The 22,762-nt window shown below is 36.8% G+C and overlaps 9 protein-coding genes across 9 annotated transcripts; all 9 read left to right on the forward strand.

Moving 5' to 3' along the window:
* Nucleotides 1–387: 387 nt before the first annotated feature.
* TM35_000023160 (uncharacterized protein) lies at nucleotides 388–5,274 on the forward strand (the record flags this gene model as incomplete). Its single annotated transcript, XM_029021634.1, has 1 exon — nucleotides 388–5,274. One exon carries the CDS (start codon nucleotides 388–390, stop codon nucleotides 5,272–5,274), a length of 4,887 nt encoding a protein of 1,628 aa, XP_028887056.1.
* A 710-nt stretch (nucleotides 5,275–5,984) lies between these two features.
* TM35_000023170 (endochitinase) lies at nucleotides 5,985–6,458 on the forward strand (the record flags this gene model as incomplete). Its single annotated transcript, XM_029021635.1, has 1 exon — nucleotides 5,985–6,458. The coding sequence occupies one exon, from the start codon at nucleotides 5,985–5,987 to the stop codon at nucleotides 6,456–6,458; it is 474 nt and encodes a 157-aa protein (XP_028887057.1).
* Nucleotides 6,459–7,418: 960 nt separating this feature from the next.
* TM35_000023180 (putative condensin subunit 1) lies at nucleotides 7,419–9,230 on the forward strand (the record flags this gene model as incomplete). Its single annotated transcript, XM_029021636.1, has 1 exon — nucleotides 7,419–9,230. One exon carries the CDS (start codon nucleotides 7,419–7,421, stop codon nucleotides 9,228–9,230), a length of 1,812 nt encoding a protein of 603 aa, XP_028887058.1.
* Nucleotides 9,231–10,062: 832 nt separating this feature from the next.
* TM35_000023190 (major vault protein) lies at nucleotides 10,063–12,651 on the forward strand (the record flags this gene model as incomplete). Its single annotated transcript, XM_029021637.1, has 1 exon — nucleotides 10,063–12,651. One exon carries the CDS (start codon nucleotides 10,063–10,065, stop codon nucleotides 12,649–12,651), a length of 2,589 nt encoding a protein of 862 aa, XP_028887059.1.
* Nucleotides 12,652–13,464: 813 nt separating this feature from the next.
* On the forward strand, nucleotides 13,465–14,769 carry TM35_000023200 (putative dynein heavy chain; the record flags this gene model as incomplete). Its single annotated transcript, XM_029021638.1, has 1 exon — nucleotides 13,465–14,769. One exon carries the CDS (start codon nucleotides 13,465–13,467, stop codon nucleotides 14,767–14,769), a length of 1,305 nt encoding a protein of 434 aa, XP_028887060.1.
* Nucleotides 14,770–15,193: 424 nt separating this feature from the next.
* Nucleotides 15,194–16,744, forward strand: TM35_000023210 (ATP-dependent DEAD/H RNA helicase; the record flags this gene model as incomplete). Its single annotated transcript, XM_029021639.1, has 1 exon — nucleotides 15,194–16,744. The coding sequence occupies one exon, from the start codon at nucleotides 15,194–15,196 to the stop codon at nucleotides 16,742–16,744; it is 1,551 nt and encodes a 516-aa protein (XP_028887061.1).
* Nucleotides 16,745–17,159: 415 nt separating this feature from the next.
* On the forward strand, nucleotides 17,160–17,882 carry TM35_000023220 (putative DREV methyltransferase; the record flags this gene model as incomplete). Its single annotated transcript, XM_029021640.1, has 1 exon — nucleotides 17,160–17,882. The coding sequence occupies one exon, from the start codon at nucleotides 17,160–17,162 to the stop codon at nucleotides 17,880–17,882; it is 723 nt and encodes a 240-aa protein (XP_028887062.1).
* Nucleotides 17,883–18,305: 423 nt separating this feature from the next.
* Nucleotides 18,306–20,168, forward strand: TM35_000023230 (putative ATP-dependent RNA helicase; the record flags this gene model as incomplete). The annotated part of the gene is made up of 1 exon (XM_029021641.1): nucleotides 18,306–20,168. The coding sequence occupies one exon, from the start codon at nucleotides 18,306–18,308 to the stop codon at nucleotides 20,166–20,168; it is 1,863 nt and encodes a 620-aa protein (XP_028887063.1).
* Nucleotides 20,169–21,184: 1,016 nt separating this feature from the next.
* TM35_000023240 (uncharacterized protein) lies at nucleotides 21,185–22,762 on the forward strand (the record flags this gene model as incomplete). Its single annotated transcript, XM_029021642.1, has 1 exon — nucleotides 21,185–22,762. A coding segment is annotated over one exon (1,578 nt), but the record flags the coding sequence as incomplete, so codon positions are not given.

Raw genomic sequence — 22,762 nt, forward strand, 5'->3', positions numbered from 1 at the left:
AAAAAAAAAAAAAGGTCAAAATTGTTTTTTTTGTAGTAACTTTTTGTTTTTATATTTCACTTCTTGTTTTTTTTTTTTCTTTTATTCTTCTTTAGTGGTTTGCTAGATAAACTAGACGCAATATCACAAGGGGATTTTTTTTTTTTTTTGTTTTTCTACCTCACACCTCACACAAAGATTCACAGAGTGTAAAGTGAAAAGAAAAAAGAAATCAATAGACTTTTTTTTTTTGAATTTATTCCTCTTCGTCGTTATTATCTATTATCCTCTACCCTCTCTGCAGTGTATATATTTTTTTTTCTCACCATCTACATATATATATATATATATATACATTGAGGAAGAGAGGGAGAAAAGAAAGACGGATAATAGATTTTTGTGGTGAAAATGGCATTGAATCTCTTTGCTGGTGTAGAGAGGTCAACGCAGTCGAGACGCCATGATGATCGTTCTTCTGTTTCAACTTCTGTAAGCCATTCTGCAAGGAGTGTTGTGCAGTCTCATCATCAACAACAACAACAACATCGAAGAAGAGGAGGAGGAGGAACAGGAGAGTTAGAGACTGCAACTGAAGAGGATAGACGTCTCTTTACGCAGTGTGTGGAACAGGTACAACGACAACTTAAACTTAATATCAGTTCACCCAATACTCTCTACACACTGGCATCCTACTATACACGGGAAGAACCATATGTTGAAGGTCGACCATTTTGTGTTTCTTTAAGTTATGCCACATTTCTATTTCATATACAAATGGCACGTGTAAGTGAAATTGATGTTCAATTATATGTTCAACTCATAAGTGCAGTTCTTGCTCAAATATCTGATAATGCACAGTTAACACATCCATTTGTACTTCGTGTACTTCGGGATGCGGTGTTTGGACTTCCATCTCCAACTTGTGTTGGTGGGGCTCATTGTGTGGCTCTTGTACCTCCATTACAATACCGTGCTTTTGCCTATTTGGCAACTTCTCTTGTGGATCTTGGTGTGGTGCCTTTGGATATTCTTTATCAATGGCAGGATAAATTAGAATCACTCTGTAATGCACAATCACCTCTTGTGGCTAATCGAGCTCTTGCACTTCTTGTACATACTGTTGGGAATGTACGTATGGATGAACAAGTAAAGGCTTTGCAGTTTGTTTTAAAAACAAAACCAAGAAAGATGAATGTTGATTTTCTTCTTGCTTGTTATGAACGTCTTAAACGAGCAGTTCCAGAACCTGTACGAGGTCCAAGTTATGGACGTGCATTATCTATTCATTGTAGTGAATTATTTCTACGATTTCGTTCTCCAATTCGTCGAGAATATGTAGAACGATTTCTTTACCCAAGTTTAAGTAATGCGGATATGCAATCCTTTGTTCAAATTCCGGCAACTCGACAACATCTTTGTGGTGAATTATTACGTCAATGTACTCCAGGAATGAGTACTGGAAATCCATTTTATCTTTGTTTATGCGCTATTATGCAGTATGCTTTTGAAGATGAAATAGAAGGAGCTGTTGAAGTAGTAGAACTTATTAATTGTCAAATGCCCCATGCTGCTTATTTTATGGCTACATTAGCTATAGATACACGTATGTCTGTTGCTATGTTTGCCAAAGTTGTTATTGCACTTGTGAGAGGAGCAGGACTTGCAATGACAGGACGAGAAGTTACAGATGATGTTGCAGAAGTTTTAAGAAATCGTCCAAGTGTTTATAATGTATTATTTTTACTTCGAGAAATTGTACGTAATTCTTCTATTACTGCCTCAAGACGTGCTACAGATATGTTAAAAGCCCTTTCTATTGCTGTTCCTCCCAAAACTGTGGAAACACTTGGTAAACTCGCGATGGAAGCTTTTGATGATATTCATGAATCCGCCGTGGATCCTCAACTCCTCTGTGCAGAACTGGCAATGGTATTACATCAACAACATGTGGATGAGGCGATGGATGCGGCTGTGGCTCATTTACATGATGTTACGGCGTTGTGTATTTTCTGCGGAATGGGACGTGGGGCTTCTCTATTGTGTAGTGTAAATGGAACTATGCATATGACTGGACAAGCCTCTGTGGCTCGAGTGGTGACAACACTTGCAGAGTGTGCTGGTATGCCTGCTATTGAGAGGAAACTTATTCAATTACTTCGAGATCCTAATACTCAAATGGATAGTGCGGTTCATTTCTTACTTTTTCATATTCTTACGCACGCTGGTCAACATCGTAATACACTTTTTGTAGCTGTAGAACCTTATATTCGAAGTACTTTAATGACATTAGTGAATGCAGATCGAATGTCTTCAACTGGTTTGGTAACAAGTCAACAAAAAGCAAATATATTAATGTTACATGTAAAACTAGTTATATTACTAGCGAATGCTATTGATCCATCCTATCTTGAGAGTATTCTTCGTGTATTTTGTGAGGTACGATTACGTAGTAATCATGATGCGTTAGCACTTTGGTATATGGCAAATTTATTATTACGTCAAGGGAAAGGAAATGTGGAACTTCTCCCTACAGATCCTACATCAAATAATTACTGTGTGGATTACCCTAATTGTGCTCCTACATGTAATACCACTGCTGATAATGCACAATTATTACTAAAAATTATAGATCGTTCACATAGTTTTAGTGATGAAATGCGTAAATTGGTAGGTTGTTGTGTATGTAAACTTATTCAAGATTTTAATATTCAAGCTCCAAATATTGTGGATACATTACTTTCCCCTTTTGGATTTGTTCCTGTGGGGTTAGAACCTCTTATTGAGTATGCCCTTCCTGTAGGGGCAAGCAGTACTTTCTGGTCTTTCTTTGTTCATCAAATGAAATCCTCCGCCCCTGCCCGAACAGCATTCATGGCGGCTCTCGCTAAATGTATGTCGCAACGTTTTCGCATTGCCGCTCCTGCAGAGGCCGTCACTGTAGACAACGGTGTGGAAGTCACTGGGCATCTCTTTGCTGTTATGATGTATGAGGCGATGAAGCGAAATCCACCTCTCACACGAGTTGTACTGCATATGATTTCACAATGGGTGAGTCAACCACAACACCCACCAGGGCGATTTGTTTGTCTTGTTTATATTTGTTCAGAATTATTGGCAGTGGTGGCAACTCGACACAGTACATCAGCAGAGGGAAATGAGTCGTGTGCAGAAACACCACAAGATACTCGACAATTTGAAGAGGCTGTTACTCGAGCAGCACGTGTGGTAAAGACACAACTTCCACGTATTGCGGGATTAGCACCATTAGTGCATAAAGAGAATGGGGCTTTTTATGCATTACTGCGTCGATTACATCGTCGTGCTCGCCGTGTGGTGCGAATGGCTACTGGTGATAGTAGTACTACGGTAGGTGAAGAAACAGGAGATATACATGATGAGGCTGATGAGGATATCTTTGATAAGATTGATGCAAGTGTACATAATACATCAGGGTTAACAACACGGGGTTATGAAGATGTTAATGTTAGTGGTATTGGTAGTGAGAAGGAGAAGTATGATTTAAATGCATTACAACAACCAGGTGATGATAGTGTATTTGAAGATTACGTAGAAGCTGATGCGGGTGAAACACTTGTTGTCTCTAATGATGTGACAGCATATCAATCTTATATACAAACAGAGAAGAAGAATAAGGATAATGATAATGATATGATGATGCATCAAGGACAATATGAAGAAGGAGAATATGAGTATAATTCTCATAATAAATCACATCCTAATGAATCCACAGAGTCTCTTATGATTACACATGCATCTAAAACATCAGTTTCTTCAAAACAAGATCAAAGTACAATGACATCACCAGCCAGCAGTGTTAATTCAAATCGAGGAAGACGACCACGAGAAGTATCATTTCACACCGTTGAAGATGATGGAGTTACTGGGGATACAGAAAGTCATGATAATAATAATAATCATCATCATCACAGTGAACTACCGCCTTTGCCTCTTAAAAGGAGTGTTCATCATGGTAACAAGAATATGTATAACACTGAGAATAAAAATGGAGAAGAAGTACGTATAGAATCTGAGTCACGGGGTGTTCAAACAAGTCCAGAGGAAAAAGAAAAACAAGAACAGTCTTCCCGTGTCTCTGAGAAATCATCTAGATATAAAGAAGTGAGTGCATTTGCTGCTAATGTACTTGCATCAAAGGAGAAAAAATCACATCATCATCATCATCATCATCATCATCATCATCATCGTAAGGAAACTGATAGATCTCTTGATGATACTACCTGGCGAGAACCAGATATGGATTATATAGAAGGAGATGAAGAACCTATAGAAAAATTGGCTCTTCCTCTCTTACAAGCTTCTCATCCTCATGTGGATGGTGTTGCTATTCCCTCTGCTCTTGTACTAGAGTATTTATCTACACATCAGGGATCTAAATCTGTTTTACATGAGTTACAACAATTTGAAAAGGAACTTTATACCACACATGCTGAGAAGGCGATAATGAATGCAGCAAATGATGCCAATCGTTATCATATGCCCCATCATGATCCCGTTTCCACTACAGTGGCCCCACCACACACCACTATTGTTCCTGTTACGGTAGAAAGAAGACCAAATAATTACAGTGTTCCACATGCAGCACAAGTACAGACTTCAAGTAAAACTGTATTTACACGTCTTAATATGATTCAAACCGTAGATAGACAAGCCCAACGTGAGATCCAAGCATCTATCAGTGTAGACTCACAATCATCCAGTAATAGCAAAAAACGACGTGTTGAAGAAGAAGAAGAACAGCAACAACAACGACAACAAATGAGAGAAGAGGGTAGACGACCAGCTGTACCACAGTCTCCTGCACATGGAGGAATAGCAACTGGCGCACAGTTCTTCCTTCAACAAAATGCCACATCTGTGATGAAGGATCTACACGGTATGCGAAGACAAGTGGAGGCCATGTCAACTATGATGACTCCCAACAGAGGGGATGGTGGAAGTAGTGGAGAAGGAGGTAATGGTAGTGGTAGTGGTATTCCATTGAATCCAATCACACCATATGGACAAGTGGTACTTCCACAGTGTTTTGTGGAACAGAAGAATGATACCGCCGTGCGTGAAATACGTCAAGTGATGGGTCTACACAACGCCAATGATAATCGTTTATCCACAAGTGGTCGAAGAAAGATTAGAGGAAGTGGTGGTGATGGTAATGGTGGGAATACAGAGAACAGTGCGGTATGGTGGGCAGAGGTGAGCTCAGCTCCTATGCCAAAGTATGCTGAAGATCCACATTATTCAATGGAGCTTTTTTAGATTACAGCTGTATTTTTTTTTCCTGTTCTTGTTCTTATTCCTTTTTTTTGTTGTTGTTGTTATGATTAGACTTGTATGGAGGTTAGAAAAAGGTAAAAGAAAGAATAATATGAACTGGAGGAGGAAAAGGATATGTAGTGGGTTGTATTGGTATACACTCCTGTGTATTTTTTAAATCTTCCTCCCTTCCACGTTTCTTTTTCTTTTGTTCCTCATTATTATTATTTTTATTATTATTCCCTTCGTCTCATTCAGAATGAAAAAAGAGGAAAAAAAAATAGACGCACACATCTACACAGTTTTTTGTTTCTTGTTATTTTTATATAGATTTATATGTGACACTACTGGAAAGTGGTGTTTACATGTTTTATATCTGTTTTGAACTTTGGCAGGTACTTTACTGTATTCTGCAATTCCTTTCATTATTTGGAGTGTGGATAAATAAGTCTCCATTGGTAGACTATATCATTACTGTAATGATTTGGGGTTTCTGTGTGTATTTATAGTTGTACTCTTTTCCTTTTTTTTCTTATTATTTTGACAGTAGGGTTTTTTTTTTTTTTTGGGATATTCTTCCATTATTGAGAGGAATGTTTGTTAGCCAAAGATCACGAGGAAAATCAGGCATGAACGGGAGAACCCCCGCATCACTTCCTCTGTGTTTACTCGTTCTATTCTTGTTTTTCTTTTTTCTTTGCTTCTGTAATGGGATGATATTACCAGCTGCAGCCCAATCACGTTCTGTGGAAACTTCTTCTATTGTCTGCACATGCCGTTGTTGTTATCAAGGTGGTTGTAGTGCGATGCCAAACATTACGTGGGTGGTGAGTTCCTGTGATCAGTGCAGTACAGCTGTCTGTAATGATTACATCCGCAGTAAAGAAGTTCGTATGGAAACAGCTCGACTATTTGAAGGCATTGAAAGTGATGAACCCCTCCCAGGTAGTGTGGAGGCTTTACATGAGTGTAAAGTTATTTCTGTTCTTGAGGCGGCTACTTGTGTGAGTAGAAATTGCAAACGTACTACCACTATTAAGGCGGAGTGCTTTAATAGAGATGCACCTCTTATTAAATACTCTATTATCACTTTTGTGGGAACTGCAGTGGTAGCAGTTGTATTTGGACTTATTAAAAATCATATTCCCGCATTTCAGGGATTTAATGAAAAGTATTTTAATTATTAATCCATTCATTATTATATGAAGTGGTATATATATATATATATATAGATGGAATAAGAAAAAAAAAAAAGAAAAAGGAAAAGAAAAGATGAAGATGCAATTTCAGAAGAAAACTTGAAAAAAAAAAGAGAAATAAAGAAAAAGAGGGATCTTAACGACCAACTAAAATATTATTTTCTCTATCTAATTTGATATATTATGTTGGTCAAGGTATGAAAAGATAATTCTTTTAAAGTGTTTTCAAGTGTATTGAAGCTAATAAAAGGAAGAGTTTGCACATGCAAAAAGGGAATGGTGATTAGAGCCAAATATTATATATATAATATAATATATATATATAGTATTATCACTATCCCAATTGCACTTTTTTTTCTTTTTTTCTTTTTTTAATTTTATCCCATATGATTACGAATCGAACGGAGAAGCAGTATTGACAGTTGGTGCTGCATTAGTTGTTGTCGTTGTTTTTTGTTCTTGCTTTGGTTTGTATATGATACAAAACACATTCACTTGAAGAAAAAGAAAAAAAAAAAATAAACCCAAATAGTTTTTTTTTTCCTTTTTTCTTTGGTGTATGAATTACTCTCAGAGAGTTTCCTTTTTTTTTGTTTGTTTCCAACCTCTTCTCTTCTCTTTGATTTTTTATACATGTTTTTATTTTTTCTTTTAATTGCCTTTGCATAATATTTTTATCATATTGGATTCATTTAGGCTGAACGAAGGGAGTTAAACAGAGAGAGAGAGAGAGAAGAAGGCAAGAGGCGACAGGAGAAAAACCTCACAAGGGGAGGAGCATCAAGAACACAAGAAGGGAAAAAGAAAGGGAATTAATAAAGAACGAAGAGAGTATAGAAAACTAAAAAAGAATATATATATCTATATATCTATATAGATATATATATATACTTATCATAAACAGATACCCCACCCCCTCCTAAAGAAGAAAATAAAATTTAAAAAAACATGCAACGCTATTTAATGAACACGACCTACCTTCAGGGTCAATTGAAGGAACTCCATATTCTTCACAACAAGACCGTTACAGAATATGGTGAATTGGTGGAAAATCTCTTTAAGGAGTGTAATATTTTGTGTGATGTGATCCCTGGATATAAAATCTCAGCCACATTGGAAGATGAAGATGGAGCTCAAGGGGGACGTAAACAGAAGGAAGTCTATCAAGTGCAAAAACTTGAACATGAGGTGTTAGCACAGTATGAACACTTTCTACAACTCTTACGAAGACTTCAACGTAAAACACATCCAGAACAACAAGCGCTTGGAAGTCGACTTTGTGCTCAATTAGTTTCTCACGCTTCTGAGTTTAATCATGCGGATAAACTCCTTTCATTGGCTGTAGATTTTGCAAATGCAAAGTCCACACGAGTTGCTCAACCAGCATTAAAAGCCCTTTCTGAACTTCTTGATGGTCAGATGGTATCTGATGCCACAGAGTCTATCGTATCAGCTATATTAAATATTGTACGTAGACAGAGTTATGCTATGAATCCTAAATTACTAAATCTTTTATTACATATTCGAGTGGCTCTAGTAGATATCCATCGTCGTGATTTAACGGAAGAAAAAGCTAAAAATAAACGTCTTAAAAAAGAAGATAAAGAATTAGCTCGACAAATGCAAAAGAGTAAAGCACGTAGAGATCGTGCAGAAGTTGCCGTTAAACAAGGTCGTATTCTACACCGTGTATTTGTTATTTATTTACGTATTATGGAAGCCTCCAAGTCATGCTCACAACACCACCAAACCAAAATTCTTGCTCCCACATTAGAGGGACTTGTAAAGTTTGCACCATTGGTAAATGTGGAACTCTATCATCAACTCCTCACCGCATTAAAAGATCTTGTAAATGATGAAACTACATCTGTGACTACGAAACTTCACGCCCTTGTTGCGGTAGCCTCATTGGCACAACGTGATGCCACTGCAGCTGCGGGAGATTGGCGTGTGGATCTTAGTTACTTCCATGAAGTACTCTTTCGCTGTTTAATTGATGCTCTTGATATTCCAAAGAGTGATACCGCAAAGGCCCCAGAGGAAAAAGAGGATTCTAATGATCAAGATGATGCCGTTTCTCAAGGATCCTCCTCTTCAGCTGGTTCTCTCTCTTCACAGGCATTTTCTATTGCCAACTCCATGGCACAAGCAGACTTTGTTCAATCCAACGCTTCACGAGAATGGACATTTCGTGTAGGATTGGTATTACGTGCTGTGGATTTGTTGGTATTGACACAGAAACATTTACCAATTTCACGGGTTACGGCTATTGTACGTCGTATTACACAAGCAATTCCATCCTGTCCTCCTCATATTGCTCTCGCTTTACTCGCATTAAATCATCGTCTTATTCTTCGTTATCCTGCAGTGGGCGGTATTGTTATTGGCGGTAGCGATAATGTTATTGGTGGACGTGGTGCCTATAACCCTATGGCCTTGCAAACAGTTACTTCTAATGCAGATAGTAGCTTTACATGGGAATTGAGTCTCTTAACAAAGAGTTATCATCCCACACTGCGACACGTCTCGGAGGTGTTCTGTCGTCATTTCCATAAACTCTCCAAATACACACAAGGACAGGAACCAATTGTAACAAAGCAGTTGGATGCACTTGGCCCATATGAAGTGTTGGAGTCCTACGACCCGTCATTAGGGGAGCTGCGACCACCACCGCCATTGCCAGAGGCGGTAAAGAGAAAGAAGAATGGCACAAAGCGAGGCCGCAATGATATGGCAGAAGATGAAAAATATGAAAATTAGGTTAAGAAAAGGGGGATGAAGTAGTAAATGACATGATGAAGAAAGAGAGAGAGAGAGAGAGAGAAGGAGAAACCCTTTTTTATTTTTTTTCTGGAGATACGGTAGCTGTAGCTATTTGTCTCTGTTTTGTATGTGTGTGTGTGTGTGTGTGTGTGTGTGTGTGTGTGTGTGTGTGTGTGTGTGTGTGAGGAGAGAAAAGAAAAGAGGAAAAAAAAAGGGAATAAAAAGGAGAGAAGGGGTGAGAATGTGAGTAGTGAACATACGTGTAAGTAAAGAGAGCTTCTGTGCGACTCCTAAAACTATTTAATATCCGATTCGAGTTAACAAAGAATTGAGTACAACAGGAGTGGCTCTTTTTTTTTTTTAAAAAAAAAAAAAAAAAAAAACTGAAAAAAAAAAAACAACAACAACGATGAGTTCTTTTTTTCTTGTTTTCCCCTTCCTTCTTAGGAAAAGGGTACATTTATAAATATATACATGAATATTGGTAAGGAAAAAAAAAAGACAAAAAAACAAATAGAAACACTCTGTTGCTTATTATTGTTCTTTTTCTTCTTCTTCCTTTTCTTTTCTCGGTCTTATACCTCATTTGAGGTATTTTTATTCTTTGGGAATAAAGATTATTCTTATATACATTTTCATAGAACGTATTTGTTTTAAATACGAACAAATTTATTAGTGTAGGGACTACACTCCATTACAGGAGGGAGAGAGAGAGAAAAAGGGAACTTGTCTGTTCCAGAATATTCTCACTAATATTATTCGTATAAATCCCCTTATTTTCTATTATTTATTTTTCCATTTTTTTTTTGTTTTTTTTTTTTAAACGCAAATGACAGCAGAGGCACCGTGTGAAATATTGCTGCGCCTGAAGCCATATGAGTATGCGCACATTACGAATGAAAACACAAATGCCACTGAACTTATTATTGGTCCGCAAACACGAACACTTGGCTCGGATGAAAAACTCTCTAAGCCCGTAACCGCATTCCATGTAGTTTCACCTGGGCATTACTGCTGTATTGAAAATCCCTTTGTTCGAGCCGAGGATGGGGAAACTGCGGTGAAGGATAATTTTGGTCAAGTGAAGGTGCGGGTGGGAGAGCGGGAAATGCGGTATGGGATACCGGCCTTTCCATTATATCCAGAGGAGAAACTTGTGTTTATAAAACCATTAACTGTTCTTGGTGTAAATGAGGCACTTTTATTACGTGCGGTACGGGATTTTACATCTAAAGAAGGCGTTCAACATAAAGAAGAAGAAAAATATTTTTTTAAAGGTCCTGGAACATATTATCCACGTGTGGAAGAAGAAGAAGTAGAGATTCGTCGTGCTATGACACTTACAGAAAATCAAGCCTTACATTTACGTGCGGTAGAATCTTTTAAAGATGAAAATGGGATATTACGAAGATCACATGATCGATATCTACGAACATTACGTGGTTCTTATATCTGTAATCCTCATGAAACTCTAATAGCAGTTGTATCACCTATTCAGTTAAAACCAGATGAGGGATTACATGTTAGGGTGGATACACAATTTATAGATGAGAGACCACATGCATTGGGTGTACTACGTCGTCCTGGAGAATTATATTTAGTAACACATGAAGAATGTCCTTTATTTTTTCTTCATCCATATGAAAGAATTAAAAATAAAGTAGAAAAACTTCATATTAGTAAAAGACAATTTGCAATTGTAGTAAATACAGAATCCCCAGGTCGTCGGTTCGTTACAGATACTTCATTCTATCTTAAAGGATATGAAAAACTAAAAGGAGATGGAATTTGTAATAATTATCTTCTTAATTCAGGACAAGCCATATTATTAAAAGCAATAGAAGATTTTAAAGATACAGATGTAGATCCACCTGTAGATCGTAAAGGTGGTGAATGTTGGTTACTTCATGGACCACGTGATTATATTCCAAATGCTTATGTTATGATATGCAAAGATAAAGATGGAAAAGAAATAAGAGAACGTGTTGTATTAAATGATGGAGAGGGAATATATGTTCGTAATATAGCCACTGGTCTTGTAAGGGCGGTAAATGGACCAATAGCTTATATGTTAGACGCTATGGAAGAATTATGGGAAAAGAAATTATCACGAGATGTAGAAATGTGTTTATCACAACAATTATTATCTTGTACAGCAAATATTTTCCCATTATATGAAAATATTCCTGATAAACATAATTATGTGGGTAAAACACACAAAACCGTCATGTATCAAGTACCACATAGAAGTGTTACTCAAGTATATAATTATCGTGCCTTAACAACTCGTATTATATTTGGTCCTGATCGAGTACTTCTTGAACCAGATGAGGAATTTACCGTTATTACACTCTCTGGTTCTCCATGGGATCCACAAAATCCAAATAAGTGTTTACCAAAAGAAGCTCAACGTATTAAAGCACTTCATGTATTTCTTGGTCCTTCTAATATGATTGATATTGTACATGTTGAAACTCGAGATCATGCACAACTGGCTTTACAACTCTCATATACATGGTATTTTGATGTTACGCCTGGAGATGAAGAAGGGGCAAAGAAATGTTTTAACGTTACGGATTTCGTAGCGGATACTTGTTCTCTTATTGCCGGTAGAGTTCGTGAGGCGGTGGCTTCTTTGCCATTTCAGCAATTTCATAAAAATAATGCGAAGATATTACAACATGCCGTATTTGGAGTAGATCCTCTTACGGGGAATGTAAAGAAAGAACTTCGATTTGAAGCGAATAATTTCGTTGTAGTATCTGTAGATACCCAACAAGTGGAAGTTCTGGATTCTCGTACACGTGAAGGTTTACAGAAATCTGTTAAAATAGCTATTGAAGTCTCTACCCAAGCACAAGAATCAAATGCCCAACAAATTGCTTTGGCCCGTGAACAACAATCATTTGGTTTACTTGAAATGCAAAAAATGGAAGATCAAGTGGCAAATGAAACTCAACGAAAAGTTTTATTAGAAGCGGAGGCAAAAAGTTTGGCCATGACAACTTCTGGTCGTTTAAAATCAATTGCAGATGCCGCAGCTCAGGCAGCCGCAGTAGAGCAGGATGTAAACTTACATGTCGCTCGTATTCGAGCAGAGAAAAATAATGTGACGGGTGATATATTAGCAGAGATGGAACAACAAAAGCGAATCGTACAACATGAATATGAACTTGAGCGAGAAAATTTAACATATGCGTTGCAGTCGGAACTTGCAAAGATTGAAAGTGATAAGTTTACAGAAGTTGTGAATGCTATTGGTGCAGATACGATAGCTGAAATTGCCAAGGCAGGTCCTGAAGTGCAGGCAAAGTTATTAAGTAGTTTGGGATTAGAAGGTTATTTGGTTACGGACGGTAGTACACCTCTGAATCTCTTTAAAACAGCCGAGGAAATGACGGCAAAGGCAAGTAATTGAATCTATTAGTTATATATATATATAACTATGTGTGTGTGTGTGTGTGTGTGTATTTTGCTTTTTTTTTTTTCTATTTCCACATTACTTTTTCTCTTTATCTTTCTTTCTTTACCCTTTTTTCTTTCTTGCTTCTGTTTTCATTTTTTTTCTTTCTTTCCCTTTTCGATCACGGTTTTCTTTAAATTAAACTGAGATGACAATGTCAAGTAGTTTAAAGAAGTAAAAGGTAAATGAATAAAGGAACAATGAAAACAAAGAAGAAAGTATAAGGGTTGAGAAGAAAGAGGAAAGAAAGAATAAGGAGGACAAACATGTCTCTTTTTTTTTTTTTTACTCATTTTTTTTTCCTTTCGCTATGTTGCACTTTATTTTCTCGTCTGAAGAATGCAAAAAAAAAAAGGATATATATTTATTGGTTTTTCTGCATGATGCTTATTATTTATTATTATTATTATTATTATTATTATTATTATTATTATTATTATTTGTTATTATGTAATGGTGATTATTATATCTATTCCTCTTTATGTATTAACACAAGTATCATTCCTCTTTACTTTTATTTCTATTTACTTGCGTAATTGGGGGTTTTTAAGGGGTGTGGGGTAACCGACATTTAGGGGAAGAGGGGAATTATTGTGTCGTGGGATCTTCTCTGAAGAAGAAATTAAAGCACATCTGGGTTGTTTGTGCTTGCTTGAGTGTGAGTGATTTTTAGTATATACACAACTAATAAAGGAAAGAAGGGGAAGAGAAGAGGAGAGAAGAGAAAAAAAAAAAAAAAACTGTTTGGGATTCAATCTCTTCTTCAAGATGCTTCAATCAACGGCCGTTGCGTTTAAAAACCTCAACTCATGGTATGCCAAGGGTACCATGCGTGGTGGTATTCCTCGTATTTATTATGCATGGATGCGACCTGGCAGTTTTACACGTCGTCGTTTTGAAAAGATGCGAAATCCCTTTGTGGATTTAGAAACAGGAACTTCACTTTACTTTCGGGATACTCGCGACTCTGCAGAGGCGATTGCACACGCAGCAGATGCAAAGGGTTTAAAGGGAATGGATAACGCTATTGATTTATATAATGAGTATAAAATTGTACCAGACCTTTACCCAGAAGGATTTCAATGGAAACATAAATTAAATACAGAATATAATCAATGGCGATCAAATACATGGTTAACACCTGATCTTATTCCACAAGAACATCGTGGAAGATTTTTGTGTAATTTTCAGTTAAACATTGTTGCGTATGATATGCGTGTTGTTAAATTTAGTCCCAAAGATCATCGACAGTGGATTTATTGTGTTTTGTATATTGGAAGTGGTAAAGGAATAGCTGGTTGGGGACGTTCAGTTGCACCAAGTACTCAAGAAGCCAAGAAGGAAGCTATTAAAGAAGCCTTTTCTAATATTATTGCTGTGGATTTGGAACAAGAAGGACCAATGTATCCTGTTCGAGTTAATGCCGATGGTGTACGAGTTCTTCTTTATCCTGCTAAACGTATTGTGGCTAATTTCCGAGTTGCAGATATTCTTTGCGCTTTTGGTTTTCAACATGCGGGATGTCGAATTAATTTAAAGGCAACCAATAATCCTAAAGCTCCAACTCACACTGTAGAAGGCGTTTTTGAAGCTGTTAAGGCTCTTCGTAGTGTGAGTGAAATTGCCGCTAGTCGTGGAAAAGTACCACACTCTCTTATTTATAATATTTATCCTTATTTAGAGGAAATACGTCGTCGTAAAGGTATGATGGCTATGCATCCACCTGGAAAAGATGGTCTTCTTATGCCTGATCGTGTAGTGGATAATAGACTTCCTGATCATTTAAAGAAGGGATATTATGATGATGTTTATTGGAAAGACTTCTTTGCAGGGAGTAAAGAACATTTAAATGAACCACGAATGGGACTTCGTGGAGATGAAATGCGGCAACAGTTGGAACGTGCACAGTCTCGTCCAGCACCAAGTACGGCGGGTACTGGTAGACGTACATTGGAAGATGTATTAAGACGATTAGGGAAAACAACGAAAGATCTCGGTTCTATTCCAATTGTAAATCCAAGACTGGATGTGAAATTACCGACACACGTTAAACGCAATTATTTACTCCATTGATTAGAGAGGGAAGGATGGAGTGAATATTACAATACAGGAGAGAAGAAAAAAGGAAAAAGAAGAAGAAGAAGTGAGGAAGATGATATTTACAAACCTCTCATCACATATATCCAGTAAACAGAAGCAGCCATGAGAAGGGTGAAGAAGACATGAGCTGAAGGTGTAGTTGGAATACAAACGAAACTGTTTTATCGTTGACTGGCGTAGAAAAACAGAAGAGAAAAAGAAAAGGTTTTTTTTTTTTCTTTTTTTTTGGTGTGTAAGTCAATAGCGTTTTTCTTTTTTTTCTTTTTTCATTCTTCTTTTCTTTTTTCTTTTTCTTTCTTATTATTATTAGAATTGCTATTGCAGTACTGTGGACCGGCGTCAGCAACGATAAGAACGGCAGTAAAAAAGAAGAAAAAAGAAAAAAAAAACTAATAGAATGGGGAAGAACAAGGAACGAGCTGTAAAGGTTAGACCTACAAAAGAAAAAAGAGAAGAAACACAGTCATTTGTTCCTCCACATCAAAGTATTGGCTCAGAGTTACTGGATAATGAGGAGAGTAAGGATACAACCTTTAAATCTCTTGGTTTATGTGAAGAACTAATTAAAGCCTGTAATGAAGCAGGTTGGCATCATCCAACACGTATTCAAGCTGCAACTATTCCTGTTTTAAAAGAAGGAAGAGATATTATTGGTGTAGCACAAACAGGTAGTGGTAAAACTGGAGCTTATGTACTTCCTCTTGTAAATTGGTTATTAACTCAATCTAAAGTACCATACCTTTCCGTTCTCGTTATGGTTCCCACACGTGAGTTAGCACAACAAGTAACGGCACAATTTATTATGTTAGGAAGTAGTGTTGGACTTCGAGTAGCTACCTTAGTTGGTGGAGCAGATATGGTAGATCAAGCCTGTGAGTTAAGTAAAAGACCACATGTTGTAGTGGGTACACCAGGTCGTATTAAGGATCATTTAAGTAATACAAAAGGATTTCAACTTATAAAGCTTCATGCATTAGTTTTAGATGAAGCTGATAAAATGTTAGATATGGATTATGAAAAGGAAATTGATGCTATCCTTGAACATTTACCTCATAATCGTCAGACATTACTTTTTTCTGCCACTTTAAATACTAAAATTGATCGTTTACAAAAAGCTTCATTAAATGATCCTGTCCTTCTTGAAGTTCATCGAAAGAATACTACTGTTGATACTTTAAAGCAATATTATGTATTTGCTCCTTTTGCACAAATGTTACCATATCTTCACGTTTATTTAACACGAGAAACAGGGAATCATATTCTTATTTTCTGTCGTAGTGCGGCATTGGTACATCGTATTACACTTACACTTCGTATTTTGGGTCATCAGGCTTTACCACTTATGGGGCGAATGGATCAAACCAATCGTAATATTGCATTAACAAAGTTTAAAGAAGGTAAAGTACGTATTCTGGTATGTACCGATGTGGCTCAACGTGGTTTAGATATTCCCCATACAGATGTAGTGGTGAACTTTGCCCTTCCGGATCGTGTAGAAGATTACATTCATCGTGTGGGACGTACAGCCCGTGCTGGGGCCCAAGGAAAGGCTGTGAATATCATCAGTCAATATGATATTGTGCTGCTGCAGAAGGTGGAGGCATCGACGGGAGTGAAGTGTGAGGAGTGGCCCATACAAGAAGGAGACGTGGCGGTCTTACTGCAGCGAGTGGAGGATGCCGAACAGGAGGCGGTGAAGGAAATGCGGGAGAATGAAGAAGAGATGAAGTTTGAAAAGGAAACTCGACAGTTAACGACGGCAAAGAAGGCAAAAAGAGATAGAGGTGATAAAGATATGGGACATGATGATGCCAAACACGCTTCGGCAGATTTCGGTACACTTCGGCTTCGTCGCGAACACGAGTCGGTGTTTAAAATGACGAAGAAGGAACAGTACAAGTCTCTGTGGGCCAAGCGTCGTGAAGTGCGTAAACAACTCAACTCGTAGTGACAAAGCAAAAAAGGCGAAAAAAAAAAACATGAAACCGAATAAATAACAGAAAAAAAAAAGAGAGAAAACAAAGAAACAACAAAAAAAAAAATAAAAAAGGAAGGGGGAAACATCCTCAAGAGCAAGAAGGTAAGATATACATATATATCTTTGTTTTCATATAATCGATTAATACTTATTCTTTCTGTTGAAAAAGTGTCTTCTTGTTGATGTACACTTGTATGAGTCTATGCGTGTGTGTAATATGAGAAATGAGGCTCATATATAAAAAAATTTTTTGTCTGTGTTTTTCTTTTCTGTTTGGAGAGACTTATGATGACTCATACTGTAGATTCATAATATGTTTTTTTTTTTTTTTTTCCTTTTTTTTCTTTCTTTCTTTATTGTTAAATAAAGTAGTTTGAGATGGGCAATGCAGTCTTCCGGGTCCCTTATGACTATGGAAGAGAATAAAAAGATGGAGAAGTGCTCTGAATGTGAAGGGCAGAAAAAGAAATCATTATCTCTCCTCACACGAGAGTCAGTGCCCTATGCATCTCACTATTGTGAAGAAAATACGTATAAACTCATTGAAATCCTTTTTGAAAACTATACAGTATCTGATCAGGATGTTTTTGCTGTTTTTGTGAGTAACAGGGAAAAAAAAACACCTGTATGGATGCAACGTCTTGGTAGAAATGAAGAAAATGATAATATTGACACAAAAAATCCTCTTGTATGGGATTATCACGTTTTTGTTCTTGTTATCACTACTACAGGGAGAAAATTAGTATTTGATTATGATTCTATCTTGCCATTTCCATCTCTAGCAGAGGAATATGTGATGAAAGCTTTTCGACCATATATGCAATTACGTGAGGAGTATCAACAATGGTTTCGTGTTATTCCTGGTCGATTATATTTAGATTATTTTTCATCTGATCGTTCACACATGGATACATCAGATATACCACCTCCTCCTTGGCCTCTTATTCGTGGTAAACTAGCAGTGAAGGAGATGCAACTTCCATTATATTGGGATATGTTACCTGTTGTTGAGGGAAAAGAGTCAGGAGATAATTCTTCTTTTCTAGGTAAAGTAATGAATATAGCCGAATTTACGTCTTTTGTAGGCTTATCAAGAAAAAAGGGTTGAATTGCTTTTGAAGAAATAAAAAAAAAGAGACAATTTCTCGTTTATTTTGTCTGTACATCGAGTTTTGGTTATTTGAAAATTATGATTTTATAAGTATGTCAGAAGTTATGATGTGTATGACCTGTTTTTTTTTGTTTGTTATTATTGTTGCTGTATATTTATTTATAACCTTTTGAAGTCCGTATTTCATATTTTTGTTGTTATTTTTTAAGTTTATTCTTCATTACCTTTCAACATATCTTCTTTTTTTATTATTATTCTTCATTTTTTTTTTTTTTTTTGTTGTTGTTATCTTTCCCCTTTCCTCTTTTTTCTTCCTTTTTTTCCTTTGTTTACTTTGTATCTCTTTATTTCCTTGTTTGCTTTTCTTATATATATATATTGTTTGCCAGCCAAGTTAGCCACATAAACTCTGCGGAGATAATGTCTGAGGAGAAGGAGGGAGATGCGACTCTGGTTACCAGAAAGAAACGTCTGCGGCATCATCGCCCAAAGAAAAGAACAAACACAACCGAAGAAGAAGAGAACGAACACCAACACACACAGATGGATGGAGATGATGAGGCGTACACAACAGAAGATCATTGTGAGGATGTGGAAACAACAGCCACAACACACAAGGCGAATGAAAAAGTGTCAAGGCAAAATAAGAAGACCCGCACTGAAGTTGCAGTGAAAGAAGAAAAAGAAGAAGAAGAAGAAGGGGAAGAGGAAGAAGAAAAAGAACCAAAGCGTGAGTCTAAGAGTTCCAAGAGTAATGAAAAAGTTAAACAACGGGAAAAGGTTCCTTTCGCCTCGGATTACAAGGCACTCAACTTAAATCCACACGTTGTCACGGCACTTGAAAACGATTTTAAATTTCAGGAGTTGACGGGCATTCAGGGCCGTTGTATTCCCGCAGCCCTCAGCGGCCGGGATTTACTCGCGGAGGCCAAAACGGGATCCGGCAAAACTCTCGCCTTTCTCATTCCCGTTGTGGAGATTATTGCCCGTGCGGGATTTCGTCCAAAGAATGGCACCGCTGCTGTTATTATTGGACCCACACGAGAATTATGTTTACAAATTGAAGGTGTTTTACTGAAATTACTTAAACATTTTAATGGTTCGATAACATTTCTTTGCTGTATTGGAGGTCAAAGTCGTAATCAAGAGGCATTTAAACTTGTAAGTGGTATGATGATTGTAATGGCAACACCTGGTCGATTATTGGATCATCTTAAACTGACAAGTGATTGGCTTACAAAGAATTTATTGGTTCTTGCTGTGGATGAGGCAGATCGTGTGCTTGATAATGGATTTGAAGAAGATATGCGTGAGATTGTCTCACTTCTTCCTAGACAACGACAAACGTTTCTTTTTTCAGCAACGCAAACTACTCGAGTGGAGCAATTGGCACGTATTTCCTTTTACCGTCCACCACTCTTTATTTCTATGAAACGTAAAGAAGATAAGGCAACAGTGGATACATTGGAACAGGGATATGTAATGTGTCCATCTGAACAACGATTACTTGTTCTTTATCATTTTGTTAAACGAAATCTTAAGAAAAAAATGATTGTTTTCTTTAGTAGTCGAAACGCTGTTAGTTTTCATTGTGAATTATTTAATTATATTGATGTTCCATGTGTGGCATTTCATGGAAAACAAAAACAACATCAACGTTCTGCAACGTATATGCAATTTTGTAATGCTCCTAGTGGAGTACTTTTCACAACAGATGTGGCAGCACGTGGACTTGATATTCCACAAGTGGATTGGATTGTACAATTTGATCCTCCAGATGATCCTGTAAAGTATGTTCATCGTGTAGGACGAACTGCACGTGCTGGACGTTGTGGAAATGCTCTTATGTTTTTATTACCTCAAGAAAAATTATTTTTAAAGTATTTATACGATGATGCTCATATCTCTGTAAATGAGTATGTTTTTGATTTAAGTAAAGTAAAGGAAAAGGTGGGTGAACAGTTAGAACAACTGGTGAATGCGAATTATTATCTGCGAACTTCGGCACGTCAGGCATATGAGGGTTATCTTTTAAGTTACAGCAGTTCACAATTAAAGAATGTGTTTGATATTCATAATTTGGATTTAGCAGCCGTAGCGAAGGGATTTGCGTTAAGTGAACCTCCACCACTAAAATTAGATCTTTCGCAGTCCGCAGCTCATATGAGTAAAAAGTCACGTCGTGAATTTCATCGCATGAAAGAATCAAAAGATCATAAAAGACGGGCCGTGAATGAACAGACAATAAAAAAACGTCACACAAATGTTAGTGGTGAATGGTGAAGATAAGGATGGATATTTTCATTTCTTCACGTATTTTAAGAAATAATATCTATCTATATCTATATTATTATTATTATTATTATTATTATTATTATTATTATTATTATTTAAGGCGATTAAAAGAATGGTATGTCTGTATCTGTCTGTGAGTAAGTGAATGAATGAGTATCTTTATTTAAGGAAAAAGGCAGAAAAAAAGAAAAGAAAAGAAAAGAACGAAAAAATAAGAAAAAAAAAAGAGATTAACAGTACGAAATGATATCAGCACCCGAAATTTTTTTTTTAATTATTATTTTCCTTCAAATCTTCTATTTGTTTTCCCTTTGATATGCTCATTTTTATGGAGTGTATTTTGTGGTATATACATTTATATACATTTACATACATATATCTGTACAGAATTCTGTGATATCATAGAATAAAAAAAATATTTCTAAACTTACATATGCTCGTTGAATTCTCTTACGTATATATGTATACATATGTATATGTTTATAAATACATGACCACGCTATTTCTTTCTTTCTTTCTTTCTTTTTCTTTTTTTTTTGTGCTTATTTCTATTCATATGATTATGTAAAGGTGCAGAGGTGTAGAGGACGATAAACTGTGTGTGTTTGTTTCTCTCTCTCTCTGTGTTGTTGTTATTATCATCTCCAGCTATACTCATCACTCTGTGGAAGTGGAGAAAAACAACAACAACAACAACAACAACAGCTTAGAGAAAAAAAAAAGAAAAAACACGGCTGTTGGTAGAGGGGCAAATATATTTTTCTCATCTCATACGTCCTGTGTGCAATTCCGTGATATAAACATACACATACAAATATTATAATATATAATATAGTATAATATATAGTAAAATTATATTTATATATATAATATTATACACATAGACAGACATATTTACCCCTTTCACGTTTATTATTATTATTATTATTATTATTATTATTATTTCTCTTCTGCCTTTTCCCCCCTTTCCCCGGCATACTTCCTCCCCAGTTTCCCCCCAAAAAATGAAACGGACACGAAGTAGAATCTCTAAATCGCAGCAGAGTATTAGTCCAATGAGATGTGCACCCCGACGACGAATAGGCTCACAAGATACTCTGGAGGAATCTGATGAACAGGAGAAACCACAACAACAGCAACAAAAACGACAACGACAAAAACAGAAACGTGAAAATCACAGTATTGAAAAAACAACATTATTAGATTTGCAAAGATCATCACGTGGATTTGCTTATCTTAGAGAGGGTCGTGATAACACCTTACCACTAGCACCACGGACGGGAATAATCCATACACATGCAGAAGTGTCAGTGCGGCCTTCACCCTCCGTAAATCCACCGAGAAACGCCATGGATGATAATGCCATTGGTTATGTATCTCCACGAAGTGCACGATCCGTTACTCACGCATTTTCTCATTTGCGAGATTCAATTTCATTTGCATTTCCACAGGTTCGTGATAGTGTGTTTGATTCTAGTAGTCCCCGTGGAAGTGTGACAGTGCCACTCTCCACACCTCCTCCTGGATCTAATTCACGTAGTAGCATTTCCTCTTCACACTCAGAACACTTAAATCGATCGCATCAGCAACAGTTAAATCATCGTGAGATGTATCAACCTAACCATCATAATAGTAGTGATCAGAGCTTCTTGAGTACACGTAGTGCTATTGATTATCTTAATGGGGCAGGTTCTTTAGAGGAAGTACTTTCTTCAAGGGAAAGTTTACGATCTAGTCAATTAACCCTTTCACGTCATTCAGCTTCCAAGTCTACTTTAGGCCCTTTAGATCTTTCACCTATATTAAAAGAAGAAAAAAAACCACGACGAAGAAAACCTCAAGTTTCTCCTATCTGTAGACCACAACATAATGGCGTTCAAATTGATGTTCCAGTATCTATAGTAAATGCACCTCTTGTTGAGGAACGACAAATTGGTAAAGAGGCGTTGGAAGAATTTCAACGTTCAATGGCCCGTTGTTCACGTTTAACCACACTTATTGTGGTAACTCTATTTTTCATTGCAGTATGGGCTGTGATGGCAGCTCCACTCTTTATACGTTTAGATAGACCAGAGGATGTTTTTGTTCGTTACTATGTTGATACCGTTTCTGAATTACAATTTATATATGAAGTTCCATATATCTCTCTTAGTGGAAATGATACTAAACGATTGTATCTTCGTGTTCTTAGTGAAACGCTTGAACGTCTTGAACGATCAACTTCTCATTTAAAACCAGAGGCAAATCCTAGTTCCCAAGCATTATATTATAAACGAATGATACGAGCTTACCAAGCGGTTCAACATCGTTCACGACTTTATGCACGTAGTCGTGGACGAAATGTTTTTCATCAGTTTATTTTTTATCCTTTACATGATGCTTGGGTGTATGGTTTGATGAGACACGGTTTTACACAAACCTTACGTGATTTAATATGGGATTTTTCACTTAGTAATATATGGTTGCGATTTCGAGATGCGGCTCTTTGTCTTCGTCAGGATGAAAAAATACCATGTCCAACATTGACCTATCTACAGGAGAGACAACAACAACAACAAGAAGAAGAACAAGAAGAAGAAGAA

Source organism: Trypanosoma theileri (assembly GCF_002087225.1).
Source record: "Trypanosoma theileri isolate Edinburgh chromosome Unknown TM35_Tth_2_V1, whole genome shotgun sequence".
NCBI classification, from domain to species: Eukaryota; Euglenozoa; class Kinetoplastea; order Trypanosomatida; family Trypanosomatidae; genus Trypanosoma; species Trypanosoma theileri.